Source organism: Delphinapterus leucas, chromosome 3 (assembly GCF_059928025.1).
Source record: "Delphinapterus leucas isolate spDelLeu-1000000601 "Yukka" chromosome 3, BTC_Dleu_Yukka2, whole genome shotgun sequence".
Lineage (NCBI taxonomy): Eukaryota > Metazoa > Chordata > Mammalia > Artiodactyla > Monodontidae > Delphinapterus > Delphinapterus leucas.
Window position 1 is genome coordinate 17,963,573 of NC_143131.1, and position 15,886 is coordinate 17,979,458.

Below are 15,886 nucleotides of genomic sequence, written 5' to 3' on the forward strand. Positions count from 1 at the left end.
CTCTATTTTCTTATTTTCCTACATTCTTGCTTTTCTCAACCCTTTACCATTTGCATTTTATTAACAGATTATTAAATTCAGTTTATGATAAAAATTATATTTAACTTATATATTAATTTGGAAATTTGAGTGTTGATTTACTAATGGGGTAAATATATTATTTTTGTGTTTTTTTAATATTCTCAGTAACATTGCCTTTCATAATGGTGACTTGAACATTATTTATTGGATATTTTTTCTCTGATGATCTTAGAAGAGTTTTTTGTTAATTTGTTTGATTTGTTTTTACCATTTTACATTTATCTGATTTGCTATTTATTCATGTTTTTTACATATAGAAAATCTAGCCATTTGGGCCATTTATTTGTATTCCAAAATTTGGCAATCTATCCAATTGTTTCTTAAGATGTTTCTGTGGATTCTTTTAAATTTTCAGAAAGACAATTGCATCTCATTTGTTAACAATGATAACCTTATATTTTGTTTCTATTTATTATTGTTCTTTTGTTCTATTTTTGTTTTGTTTTATCTTTTTGGACTGAGGAGAACATTCAGTACACTGCTGATTAATTGTAGTGATTGAAATATCCTGAGACTAGCAGAATTGTCCAGCTGAACCCATCAGAAATTGCTAATTCTTAGAAATGTGAGCTAAATAAATGAATAAATGTGCTTTATTTTAAGAAAACTAGTTTTGGAATTGTTTTCTTTTTCAGCAATAGCTGTTTTTTTAAGCAATAGCTAAATATTTCTAACTTTTCATGTAAAATTTCCTACTACATTTTGAATTTGGCATATCTCTTGTAAGCAGCATATAACAGTCTATTTTTAAAATAAAATATCTTTAAAAATGATATTTAATCTGTGACTATGGTATATTTGAACTACTTTCTACTTCAAATAAAATTGTCATTGCTTCTATTTTGCATCTTTTATTCTACTTTCTGACCTCTGTTCTACTGATGAAATGTTTTATTATTTAACTTTTTAAAAATCTCTCCTTGCTTTGGAAATTACAGACCCTTATTCTATTAACTATTATTCTAGTGTTAACTCTTCAAGTTTTAACATTTGAAATGAAATGTTAATTGCAAGGCTTTTTTGTCTATTATTTCTTGCAGAGATCCTGAATGCAAAGATTAATACAATATTTGCCAAAATGTCAGTAGCTAAAAATTTAAAAGTTTCTTTTCTTATACATTGGAAAAAAGTCTTTAATAACTGTCCTCCCTTAATTCCTGATAGCTTACCACTGCTAACTAAATATAGAGAATGTTGACAATAGGAAATTATTTTCCTTTAGCAGTTTGAGCATATAATTGTTATCAACTTCTGTCATCTATTTTTTTCTTTTTTAACAGGAATCTACTTTAGATCTAATTATTATTGCTTTTTAAATATTCTGCCTTTTCCTTTTGATTACATATTTTTTCTCTTTATCTTTGAGGTTTAGTGCTTTTAAATTGGCATATTCAAGTATAGATTTGATTTCCTGCTTGCCTTTGGGTGTTCTTTTTTTTATATAATATCCAATTTTTAAAAATAATTAATTAATTTATTTTTGGCTGTGTTGGGTCTTTGTTGCTGCATGCAGGTTTTCTTTAGTTGTGGCGAGTGGGGGCTATGCTTCATTGCAGTGCATGGGCTTCTCATTGCGGTGACTTCTCTTGTTGTGGAGCACGGGATCTAGGTGCCTGGGCTTCAGCAGTTGTGGCACATGGGCTCAGTAGTTGTGGCTCATGGGCTCTAGAGCACAGGCTTAGTAGTTGTGGCGCACAGGCTTTGCTGCTCCGTGGCATGTGGAATCTTCCCAGACCAGGGCTCGAACCTGTGTCCCCTGCATTGGCAGGCAATTCTTAACCACTGCACCACCAGGGAAGTCCCTGGTGTTCATGTTAATCATGAGGGTCCACATATTTTCAACCTTGAAAAATTGTCATGCAATTTTATCTACATATATTGCTTGTTGCTATAATTTCTAATTCTTCCAAATATTTTATATTCCATATCTATGTGTTCTCACAATTTTTAAAAATTTTGACGTATCTGAACTTTGTTTGCTTGAATTAATGGATTTTACTTTTGACTTGTTAAATCTCTCTGTGTCCAGTCTAGAAGTAATGTAGTTTTTTTTATTGTTTTCTCCTTGTATCTGTGTGTGTGTATATAAAACATATACATATACATACACATATACATACATACATCATACATGTATATATACATATATGTTTACACATACATTTTAAATGTATGGATAATTTATATCTATATAGTCTATATGTATAACTAAATCTATGTAATTTCTAGATATAGTTCTATATACATTTCTATATATTCAATACCTATATTTTAATATATATCTTATGTATACATGACATATATACATACATATATATAAACAAAATTTTAATTTCTGTATGTTTCTATATAATTATGTATATAACACTAAACATATATAAATTTTCATGTCATTTTATATACTTTTCTATCTAGGCAAAAACTGTAGTTTTATTTTAATAAGGATTTTAAAATTATTTTTATATAAATATTTTCTTTCATTGTCTCATTTCATGTAATCACTTCTCGGTCTTTTTAAAAACAATCTTCTTTTTCTTAATTTGAAAATGCTAAACATGCTAATATTCAAGTATTTTTCTGTTCATTTATGTATTTTGCATGATTCAGAGTGAATTCATTTTCTGATTTATTTCTTATTATTTATTGACTATCTTTTAATTTTTTGACTTTCAGATTTATCATACACAACAATATGCATTTCTCTCTGTCTAATTTTAGAAACAGCTTTTTGTCTCTACTCCCTCTTTGCCATAAAGCAGTTTTGGAGATGCCACTAAACCAATGGCTTCCTGATCACTCATCCTGGCTTGGAGTCTCTGTCTGGCTTCTATTGTTCCCTGAATATTCATATTCATGTAAGCAGGGGGCACAGAAGAACAATGGTTTTAATTTTTTCTTCTAGATTTCTTTATATTCTGGGGGCATGTAAATGTTTACTAACTCACGGAATGCAATGACCAAGCTGCAGGATCCAGTAGGCCTGGACTTGCTGACTCTTACTCTTTGTAGTTTTTTCTGCTTGTTGGCCAGAGAGATGTTTATGTACCCATGAATATATGTATATATTCATTTTGGTATGACTATTCCATTTTAAATTTCATCTTTATAAATTATTATCCATAACTGCCTTCTGTTTAGAGAAAAAGCCATCTTGACTCTTAATATATATATATATATATATATATATATTTTTTTTTTTGCGGTATGCAGGCCTCTTACTGTTGTGGCCTCTCCCATTGCCGAGCACAGGCTCCAGATGCGCAGGCTCAGCGGCCATGGCTCACGGGCCCAGCCACTCCGCGACATGTGGGATCTTCCCGGACCGGGGCACGAACCCGTGTCCCCTGCGTCGGCAGGTGGACTCTCAACCACTGCGCCACCAGGGAAGCCCATTGACTCAATATCTTTATACAGTGCCATTAATGTCCCCAATGCTACAAAGTAGATATTTCAAACCCAAACTTAATGGATGTAAAAACTGAGGTTAAGAGAAGTTTGGTGGCTTGTCTTATCTAGCAGAAACAAGGCTGTTTGCTCAAGCATGTGTTTTCACCTATGTGCTAGTATCTTTTTTTAAGAACATTGCTGCTTTTTCTATCTGAAAGAAATTATTTGTGTTATATATAATTTCATCAATTCCCAAAAATGTTTAAAATAAATTAAATGAATATTAAAATAAATTAAAACATCTTTACTCCCATACAACTGCCCACAGGCATCACATACTTGAGATGGCATAGCTGATTTAAAGCATTCATATATATGGTTAAAATAAATGTTAAAAAATTTATATCAGCATTATAAACACTTTCAAAAGTGTGTACATATTTGAGGGGAATTTTTTGAATGTGAGTTCCCAGCACTGGTAATGTTGTCATATAACTAAAATGAGACCTTTTGAATGTATTCATTAGTTAAATTGAGAAATTCCAGGCATAATAATCTTGAATGAAGGACTTTTAGTCACTAATATAGGTTTCAACAACAGTAAAATTCTCTTGTTTTTCTAAAATATTTCAGGAGTTATTTACATTAAATAGCTTGATTACAACACATCTTCAGATCTAAGTCAATTTTTCTTTATAATATCATCAAATTAAAATTGCTTTTAAAATGTAAATACATTTTTAATTGGAATGGAAAAAATTCAACTGAAATATGATTTCTAAATATGTATTTCTAAATATAGTAAATTTCAGTTTATTAAAGCAGAAAGTTGAATGCTCTCCAAATTATGCAATTATTTGAATATGGGAAAATATGAATTGATTTTCAGATATTTAGCATAGTTAATTATAATATTTAAATACATTTGGGATTGTAGGGTTGGATGTTCAGATGTAAATAAATGTTCAATAGTCAATTTAATACAATTTGTCATACACAAACATGGATAAGTATGTATTGCCATAAGTACAGCTGACCACAGGGATAGTTAAACTGAGAGAGACAAACAAGCTTGGTATTTTTATATGAATTTTGTTATGGCCACATGCACAATTTAGTATCCCTGTTATGATTATTTAAGGAAGCTTAGGGATAATGGAAAAAATGTTTAGTGGGCTGTCATTTAGTGATTTTATTTTTGCTTGAATTTGAAAATGCTTCTACATGAAGGGTACAGAGAAGGAATTAACTAGTTCAAAATGTACATGCTATTGTTTCTTTCATGTGATTCTGAGGCACATCTTAAATCTTAAATAACAGTATATTCAGATATATGTGATCAAAAACTACTTTTGAGAAGAAGAAAGTTGATGCCAGTCGGAACACTGTACATATTGAGTGGCTTGCTGTTTCCCTTCCATACGGAAGAATGACTTTTACACAACTTTGAGGAATCTACCAAATCAGGATTCTAAATCATGGTGAATCTTCTCTAGTTATTATGTTCTTTTTTCTCTACACAATAAGAAGTTTAAACAAAAATAATTCAAAAATTTCCACAGTGCTCTGTAATTATGCATATGTATCTACCCATATTTTGGAAAAATATTCATAATAACAAGGGGAAATATAATTTGTACAGCACATCTTGATAACCTTGCTAAAGCAAGATGATTTCAAACATTGCAGCTCCTTTTCTAATGCTCCCTAGGACATATTTTTCATTTATCCTAATTTAAATTTTTTCCACCTCCTAGCAGTTGCAGCAGTTCTCATAAACATGTTTGTCAGCTAAGATTTCTCTTAAAAGTTGCCCAAGAGCATATTACATGAAGATTTCTTGTTTAAAGGGATGCTTCTGAATAAACTCATTGAAAGTTATTTGTACATATGGCTCAATTTTAAACACAAGCTATTCACGGATCATAACACATTAACATCAAACTGACTTTGAATGTTGATTTGCAAGCTGTTCATGAGTATATAAGAATAAAGCAAAGCTGCTCAGGCTTATTCCATATCAAGTCAAAGCAGATACCACAAAGATCAAAAAATATATGTATTCATGTTCACCTTCATTGTCCTTCAGAGTGAAGTTTGGGTTTATAGACAGATGCTCATCAAGAAAGAAGTTAAACCTTTGTCCATTGGCAAAATCATCCTTATCAGTGGCACTGATGGTATGAATAACCTAAAGAAAAGACAAAATTAAATAGTAAATTTAATTTGGCTTCATCCCTTGATTTTAATATTATAACATTTTCAATATCCAACTTGAGTGTTTTCAAATTCTTATTCTAGTAAAGGTATGAGCTAATTTGCTCTCCCTTGCATTAGACTTTAAGAAATGTATTATGGCACACCATATAATCATTCACACTTTATTTTCTAGCATGGCACAAACATTTAATTTTTTTTTTCCTTTATTACCCACAGTACCTTGGGGCCAATTAGTTGTAAGGTTTTGTGTGAACGCTTGTTTAGGGAGACGTGAAATATGGTTTGTACAAATACCAATATTCCAGTGTTGATGTAGAACAGCCTTTCTGTACATGTTGGTCTCAGTCAGCAAATGAAAAAGCACTAGAGTCATAATTTTTTGTTTTAGGAGACCTTTGAGATCATGATCCAGCCCCTGTATTTTAGAGACAAGGACTCTGAGTCCCAAAAGGAGTGTGATGTGCCTCAAATCTGTAAAAATCTGGCAGAGGTAAAACTAGACCACCCAGAGCTTTAGGAAATTTTTTAATCCCTAGTGGTTGAGAGAAAGCAATACCCAAATTTGGACTTTACACACATTAAGAAACAGAGAAAGTTAGAATATATAAAAAAATATCCCAGGTAGCCTAAGAGCAGCGTACACATTCTGATCGTTAGAGTCATTACAATCTTTAAAAGTAATATTGAAACAAACAAGCAAGATGATATTTTACTTTTGAAAAAAAATTAGTATCCTAATGCTCAAGTGTGCTCTTTCTAGCTTATCCTTAGAGAAATTGAAAACAGAGAGAAAGTAGAGCCAGAAAAATAGTATTTCCTGCATATGAAATATAGTACGTGCATTTCAAAAATTGGTATGATTTCTAAGAACATTTTACTCAGTTTCACCGTATTTCAATATTTTACATGTGAGATAATCCACCAAAATGCATCATAGTTAAAACCTAAATTCCTCTCCAGGTACTGAGACTGTTAGCTTGTGAGGGAGATGAGGAGGAATATAAAGGTACTGAGAATGAGTGGTCAGGGAGAGTAGGAACAGAAGAGCATGTGTTTTCATGAAGTGAAAATGAAGAAAGAGCTTCAAGGTATAAAAGTGATCAATTTCCTCCATATATGCCCATGGCTCATTCCTTATGCCCTTTCCCATCACCATTCAGAGTTTGCTTTCTCAGCAGGAGATCCTGGTGAAAGCCCCTCTCCCTACATATTCCAAGAAGTTTCTATCATTCTTCATTATTTCCCTCCATATTATTTATCTATGAACTGAAAATTTACATAGCTGCTGATTTTTTTTTTCATTGAAAGCACAACTAGTATCTGAACAGATCTTTTTTTTTTCTTGTTATTGCCTTTTGACTATAAATAGAATAAACTGATGGATAATCAGAAGAAATCTTTATGATTTTTCTCAAGCACAGGAAAAGCTCCATAGCATTTAGAGTGTGCAAAATCTGAAGAACACAACTACATTTTCTACACGTTAGTTACTTAGTATCAAATTGAAATAAAATATCAAATTTTCAAGGTTGTTTTCAGGGTTAGATAAAACAAATACTGTCAGCCCTCCATGTCCGTGGTTCTGAATCTGTGGATTCAACCACCATGGGCCAAAAATATTTTTTAAAGTTCCAGAAAGTTCCAAAATGTAAAACTTGATGCCATGCTGTGCCAACTATTTAGATGGCATTTACATTGTATTTGCAACAATTTACATAGTATTCACATTGTATTAGGTATTATAAGATATTATAAGAGATGATTTAAAGTATATGGGAGGATGTGTGTAGGTTATATGCAAACACTACACAATTTGATATAAGGGATTTGAGCACTTGTGGATTCTGTTATCCTGAGGGGGGCGGGGTCCTGGAACCAATTCCCCACAGATTCTAAGGGACAGCCGTATAAATTTTTCTTTGGGAAAATAAATGTCTTCTCACTCTTATTCTTCATTCATTGTGATTCTGCAATTTACAATCCTATTTCCTCAATGATACCTCATAACATACTGACACATTTACAAGTTCACTTCTTATCCTAGAATATAACTCTGGAGGGGATTGGTAAAGAACAATTAATTTATATAAACTGAGCTATTTATGTTTTCTGTTATCAATGCTTTGGAACAATTTTCTTTTCTTCTCATTTCAAAGCTAATTTATCACTTATTTTAAATTTTCTTAAATTTTTACAAACATGAGCCTATTCAACTTGTTAAACACTGATATAATTCATGTTATATTATGTTTACTATTTTTTTGTTATCTCTAAAATATAAATATCCCTTCCATTTTTATACAGGTAATTTCAAATCTCAATTTACCAGGAAGCTCACTTATGGCAAATTTTTCTTCCTCAGAAAGGGTTCTCAGTCTCATCTACATAGTAAATGATAAGTTGGTTACCACATTTTGTTTAAGAGTGAATGATTCATCTTGAACTTTTGTTGAAGTGTTGGACATGCATCTGTACTTAAATATTTTTTCATAATATTTCTGAGAGATGATTCTAAAAACGTATGTTGGTCTTTTTTTTTTTTAATTTAGAACTCCTAGGTATTCTTTTGTTGAGAGAAGGTATATTCAATTTATTTTTTGGTTGTTTTACTAATCACTTTTTCATTAGGAAATGGGATTTCCATTTGCTTCCTCAGACTTTTAATAGAAAACGTACCTAAGAAGTTAACATGCTTATGATTTTTAGAAGATTTAAACTTCTGGCAGATATCAGATAATTGCCATGTTTCCATTCATCAATATTTTCTACCATTTTTTCAGACTTATTTATTTATCTACACTGTGCTACCTGTGCTCTCTGTTTGTGCAGCTAGTTGGTGATGTATGATCCATAAAAAATTTATTTTCTGATTCTCTTTCCTTCTAACTGGACTCAAATGTTTTCTATCACTTGCACATTATGCAATAAGTACATAACGTATTTGATTATTTTGAAAGATCTGAGATTTACTCTAACAAAGGGAGAGAAAACTCAAATTGATTGATGATATTTACAAATAATTACTAGCAGAATTTTTTGATAATGTCCATGAATAAGGATTCACCTTTGGTAGAAAATAATTAAAACCAATTTTATATTCCTCTTATTAAATAAATGTATCCCCTTGTTTAAATGTGTTTAAAACGTTTAAAATCTATCACTTCTAGAGTACTTTAATTAGGAAAAATAGTGTCAGAAATTTATACAAATAACATAGTCTTCTATTTGGTAAATGAGCTAACCCTAACTAAAGCAAATTAAAAAGGAAATTCTATGGAACACATTGCATCTTCTTTTAATTAATAGAGCTTGCCTTATAATATGCTCTCAAATGATCATTTTATTTGATAATAATACCAACTTTTGTTATTTAGCTGCGGTTTATCTTTGGTAAGATATAAAATCTCTACTGATCTAGTTAACTTTTTTCATACAAAGTTGTACTGTTAATAATATCAATAATACCATGGATATCATGGGGGCAGAGGCTGGTGTTATGTAATAAAATGTTTTCTTTTATATGTTATGTTTTCTAAGTTTACTTTTTTTTTTTTTTTTTTTTTTTTTTTTTGCGGGCCTCTCACTGTTGTGGCCTCTCCCGTTGTGGAGCACAGGCTCTGGACGCGCAGGCCCAGCGGCCATGGCTTACGGGCCCAGCCGCTCCGCGGCATGTGGGATCCTCCCGGACCGGGGCACGAACCCGTGTCCCCTGCATCGGCAGGCGAACTCTCAACCACTGCGCCACCAGGGAAGCCCTAAGTTTACTTTTAAAAAGAAAAAATACAGAGGGAAAAGTCAATACGAATAAGACAGAAAGCATTCCCTTTGTTATTTCTCAAAGTTTCTAGGTACAGGCACATCTCAACTATTTTGAATTCACTCTTCTTTGGGAACTGATTTCAAATTTCATGCATGCATGATTTTCTTTTTAGTATTTTTTTATGCAAGGTACTTAAAATTTTTTTTCAGAGCAGGAAAATATATTAACTCAGAGAAATATATTGTTGAAGTTTATATTGATACCTGAATCGACCTGAACTCTGCTCTTACATGATTTCAAATTTCATGCATGCATGATTTTCTTTTTAGTATTTTTTTATGCAAGGTACTTAAAATTTTTTTCAGAGCAGGAAAATATATTAACTCAGAGAAATATATTGTTGAAGTTTATATTGATACCTGAATCGACCTGAACTCTGCTCTTACATGTGGTTTGAACCTCTGCTTTCAGAAAAGACCAGTCTCAGCTGTAGCCACATGCTGTTACATTTAAATGCACAACAACCATAACAGAAGTGTCTGTAATTCTAAAAGCAATTGTCATAGAAAGAGGAACTGTGGCAATACAAATATGCTTCAGAAAAGCTATTTCACAAATCATTATTTACATAATTTCCTATTCCAACTCTGCATCAAAATATACAGTTTCTCCAGAAATGCTACAACCATAAAAGTAAATGAACAAAAGACTTCAAAATTAAATAATAGAAAGATTCAGACAATTTTCCACTGTAATGGGTTAATCATACAATTGACTACATGAATGGGTAATGATTTGTTTAAATGCAGGTGTAATAAGCAATACTTTTAAAATGATGTTTTTATTCCCTCAATGAAAAGTCTAAATTCATTTTGGTGAAAGAGTTGGAAACAAAAGCTCAGATAACATAAAGAATCCAGTTTTCTTACAGTGACATCTAAAATCATGCAATACTAAAGACAGCAATGATGCTAAATGTGAATATAGTTTACAAAGAATAAGAAATAATCACATAAAAAATATATTAGAAATTTGGGGGGCTAGGTCTAGCAATTATGTCTTGAAAATAGTAACAGTTATATGAAAAAACATAAATACTATATAAATAGTTAATGGGACTCACAAAAGAAACAGTTTGTCACAGATTTAGCCCTCTCTAAAAAATGGAATAACTTTTCACCTGAGGAGAACAGGACAACCCACACTTAAAGGAATTTAAGACTTATCTAGTCATATACTCATAGAATCTCAGGCTTGGAAGGGCCCTGAAATTCTGACAATTTTCTTCATTTTAGAGATTAAGAGAGCACTTGTCAACATCACATTAAATTACTTCTTAGGAAAGCTACAGAGTTTAGGTGGTCAGTGTGGATGGTAAAACAGAGGGACCCAGGCTAACAATGTGACATTAAGAGGAGAGCATGGCCAGTGAGAATGCCTGAATGGACTTCCTCATGAGCAAAATGTGGACAACACGCAAGGTCAATGGAAAAATTCAAGGTCACATGCCAATATGAAGAGAGTTCAAGCCAGAAAACTGAGACTAGCATTTTCGATTACAGAGAAGATGTTTACATCCACAGGGGAAGGATCAGTTGATCCAAGAGCAAGGGCTGAGTATCATCTGCTCAGAAATTCAGTAATTTCACCTACACCTACAAAACTGGTATGTGTGAGCTGCTCCTAATACAAGATCACACTTTATCCTTGAAGTAAAAATTATTAATTAATTAATTAGTTAATTAAAACAAAAATTTTAGAAGAAATAATCTAAAAAGAAAACATCTAATAAAAGCTGATGATTTTTGATTCTTTATGTCACATTTCAAATGATCTAAGTTTAACTTCTCTGAATAACCTAGGAACCAAAGAAACAAAGATTCAGTGAGGGAAAGGTCCTAAGTTTACTAAAAAATGTTATTTATAGATTAGGTGATTGATACCTAAGAAAAACAGTATTTATTTCTAGATATTTTCTTAAAGTGATATTAAATGGTATAGTGTTTTAAGTTTCATTTTCTAATTGTTTCTAATATAAAGAAAATGAAGAAATACATTTATATTGACCTTATATTTAGCACAAGTTTGAACTTGTGCTCAATTTTATTCACAATTTCAACTACTGTATAGTAGTATTACCACTATTATTAGTAGTATTTTTATTATTAATGAATGTTTAACTTTATCAAAACCTTTGGCTTCACCTATGAAAATGAATTTTAATTTTTCTCCTTTTCATTTTAAAGTAATTATTTTTTCTGGATTTGCTTTGACAATATTTTATTTATGATATTTCTATGTTCATGAAAGAGAAAATCTATAATTCAAATTATATCCTTCTCAGGTTTTGATTTCAAAGTTTGTTGTCAGCATAAAATTAGTAAAAAACTGATTGCCCTTTTTTCCTTTTTGATACAGTATATTTTGATTATCATTCCATTTAACTATTTTCAAATTTTATTACTTTATTGGCTCATTGTTTATTTAGAAGTGTCTTCATTTCTGATGGAGTTTTTCTAGCAATATTTTTGAATTAGTATCTTGCATTATTTTATTGTAATAAAAATGAGACCAATTCTTTGAAAATTATTAAAACTTGCCTCGTGGTCCTGAACATGGTAAATTTTGGTCAATGTTTTGTGTAAGTTTCGAAAGAATGCATAATCTAAAGTTGTTCAATGCAATGTTCTATATTTGTTAAACAGTACAGCTTCTTAATTGTGGTATTCAATTTTCAGTTTCCTTAATAAAATTTTATGTGATTATTCTATCAGTTTCTGACAAAAGCATACTAAAACTCTCAGCACAATAATCTCAGTAGACATTTCTTAAATACTTTGGTGATTTTATTTTAACATAAATATTGATATATACTTCTTTAAGTTTACATTATATTTGTCTGCTTTTTATTTTTCTACTTGTTCCATATTTATTAACTTATTTCTTGGTTTTTAAAAAAATTACCATGACTTCTACCTAGCTATTATAAATTTGTGTACTAAGCCTTTCTCTTTTATTTTACCTACCTTGTGTTATAAAACAAAACTATATCTCAAGAGCAAATATGAAAATTTGTCATTCTAACTTTGAATTATAAAAACTTCACAGAAATTCACAGGGTTACTTTGGAAATATTAAATTGGTTATATACTTCATATTTTATTAAGTTTACATTTTAGTTTTTAAATATGCCTTTCTAGAATCCTTGAAAATAGGTCCTATATAAAAGATTTTTTCCCTTTATCTTTGTATCATAAAATATAAAAAAGCAAGATAAAGTCACATGCAACAATTTTGTAAATGTGTGAACTATTTAATTGAATGAACATTTTAATAAACATAATAAAGGTCAATAAATAAAACTGTCAACATCACTTTATTTAGGAGTATTTTAAATTCCAATCTCTATTATCTTGTTAGTTACATAGTCTCTTACTATTTTATTAAACTAAAAATTACTGTATTCATTCTTGACACATAAAATCTATTATAAATTAGTAGTTTCTCAATTACCCCAAATTTAAGGAATTTAGAATATTTTAACTTTGTCTCCTTCCTTCTGATACCTTGTTCCCATGTATACTATGTATATTTTAAACCCCAGAAAATGTTCCTTTGTTTTCTATTCACTCATTAATAATTTATTGTTAACAATATATTTACTGATTGTTTTGGTCTTTACGGATTCTTACCACTCCAAGATGCCAATTTGATTATTTTCCTTTTTCTTTTTCCAAAAAAAGCTTTAATGTGTGTATTGGCAAGGAATTGTCACATTTTTGTTGTTGTAGTTTGTTTTTGCCTAAATACGAGCTTTTCTTGTCTTTATTTTTAAGGACTATTTTTAGTACACAAAAGAATTCATGGTTGTTAGATAGTATCTCTGGCTCTTGGATTTATCTTTCCTTTTTTAAATTTTTTTTTTTAATCTTTCATTCTTCCTGATTAAATAATCAGCTTTTGAAATTGTTCTTTTAAAGGTTTTGAGTATTATTTTTATATTCTACATACTAATCCTTCATTGGATAAATGGTGTGCAAGTATCTTTTCCCACTATGTGGTTTTTCTTCTTATCATCTTAACAGGGTCTTTCAGAAAGCAAAAATATTTAGTTTTGATCAAGTCCAATTTATCATTTTTTTTCTTTTATGGATTATGCTTTTGGTGTCATCCAAGAACTCTTTGCCTGACACTACATCCATTTTATCCCCTAACAGTATTATGTCTTTTTTTTCTAGATGTTTTAAATTTTAAACTTAATTTTATTTCTGAAATTTCATCTAGGTAAAGTTATTCTTTTAAACGGTTGCTTAGATTTTTGTTTTTGTTTTCCTTTATGTTTCTTGAATTTTTGACTTGTTGCTTGCCAACAGTATGGAAAAAATTTCAGTCATGAGCTCCTCAAATATTACTTCTGCCCAATTCTCTTGTTTAATATCCCTCTGAGAATTGGATAACTTGTGTATTAGACCTGCATGTTCTATATCTTTCATATTCTTATTAATGTTTTCTATCTTCTTGACTTTCCATGCTTTAACATGAATATTTAATCTAACTTACTGTCCAGTTCACTATTTTCTCTTCAGCTATGTCTAATCTGACGTTATTACCAAAATTGAAATCCTATATTAAGTGGCTGTATTTTTAAAATCTAAATTTTCTATTTGCATGTTTAACATTTTTCTCAATTGTACTTGTATAAAATATGTTAAGAAAATAATTCTAGGATGTGTGCATCCATTTCTAACACAATTGAAGTATGATTTGGTAAGTAAGTCGTTATATATCTGTACCATAAAATACTGTTTTTGAAATGGTGATATGGAAAAATATTTAAGCACTGGAAGTGATAATGTTAAAGCATTGCTAAGAGTAAACCAGATAGCCTATAAATATTTTCAAATATAAGTTTCAGTCATTTTGTCCTCATTCATATTTTCTAATTTTCTTGTGAGAAATGAACATGAGAAAATTTCATGTTTTTACATAAAGTGCCCTCCATATATATATATATATATATATATATATATATATATATATGTAAATACCTCCCCTGGAAATATTAAAAACATATAATCAATGATAATTTTAGCAAGCCATAGTTGATTGTCCCTCATACACAAGGCAATGTTTCTCAGGACTATAATTTTGTCACAAGCTTCAAAATGATTTAAAATAATTTTGGATGATATATTTATTCTGGTCATTATATGAGACTGTCAGACTCACCAGAGGGACTCTCTTTACTTGTTTGATGAAGTAAGTGGTCATGTTGGGGAACCCATATCACACACACACACACACACACACACACACAAACTCTGGGTGGCATTTCAGAACTCTGGGGAACACTGAAGAGCCAAGGAACATCCTGAAGCTCTCAGGTCTGCAGCTGAAAGTAACTGAATGCTACCAACAACAACGTGAGCTCGGAAGAGATCCCCAAGCCTCAGTTAAGAACTCAGATTGATTACATCTTATGAGACTCCTGCAAACACCTAGCTAAGCCATGAGCAGAATTCTGATCTGCAGAAACTATGAGATGATAAATATGTGTTGTTTTAAGCTGCTAAATTTGTGTAATTTGTTACACAGCAGAGAAGACAGATGCACATTCCCTTCCCATGTCCCACTTGCTTTATGGGCGTCAAAACACTGGCCTCCCTTCGGAATTGTCATGCTCCTTTAACTGGCTGCCATATTACATCCAGATTCATGCCTTATGTTCAAGCTCTTCTCTCCATCCTTCACTCTCCCCACCTCCACCAATCATTCCCACTCTTCATGTTAAAACCTAATCATCTTCTAGTATCAATAACACTCAATGGCCACTGTATGTGACTCCCTCATTCCCTCCAAAATATGTAGGTCAGGCCAGTCTCTCCTCCCCACTCTAGTCTCTAAGCTTCATTAGGACAGGAAGAGTTCACTGTTTCCTCCTCATTTAATACAGGGCTGTACCAAAATCATTCAATATCATTTTATTGGTATAATAAATGTATACATGAATGAGTTCATTGGTTGAATTACATTTGGGATCTGGAGAAAGAGTATTTTCTATGAGTCTCAAAATATCTATTTGGTACTTAAAATAAAGCTTTATAAAATTATGTTTACTAAGCACAAAAATAACACTGGGGGATCTTTGAGGATTATACCTAAGAATAATAGAAATAGAGCTGCTTATTTTTCTTCCATTCAAATGCTAGGAAGGAAAAAAATTAACTTACCTGGCCAGGCTTAGAATTTTCACAGACAACAATATCATATTCCCTGGCAAGTTCGGGTGGATTGTCATTAACATCCAGAACTCTAATAACCACTGTGACATGGCTCAGCAAACTCGGATTGTCTGCAAAACGCATAGGGATGCATTTAGTATTTCCATGCACACTTTAGAGGCTTGGTTTAAAACCAATCTCCTTAATACTGTAGCTT

General features: G+C 31.1%; 1 protein-coding gene across 1 annotated transcript in view; it reads right to left on the bottom strand.

The window, feature by feature from the left end:
• The window catches only part of CDH18 (cadherin 18), a 137,956-nt gene that overhangs the window by 24,427 nt on the left and 97,643 nt on the right, over nucleotides 1-15,886 (bottom strand). The window contains exons 5-6 of the mRNA XM_022581425.3: nucleotides 15,679-15,800; nucleotides 5,542-5,659 (exon numbers count right to left, since the gene is read on the bottom strand). Coding sequence (XP_022437133.3) covers nucleotides 5,542-5,659; nucleotides 15,679-15,800 — 240 coding nt within the window. The remainder of the gene's footprint in view (nucleotides 1-5,541; nucleotides 5,660-15,678; nucleotides 15,801-15,886) is intronic.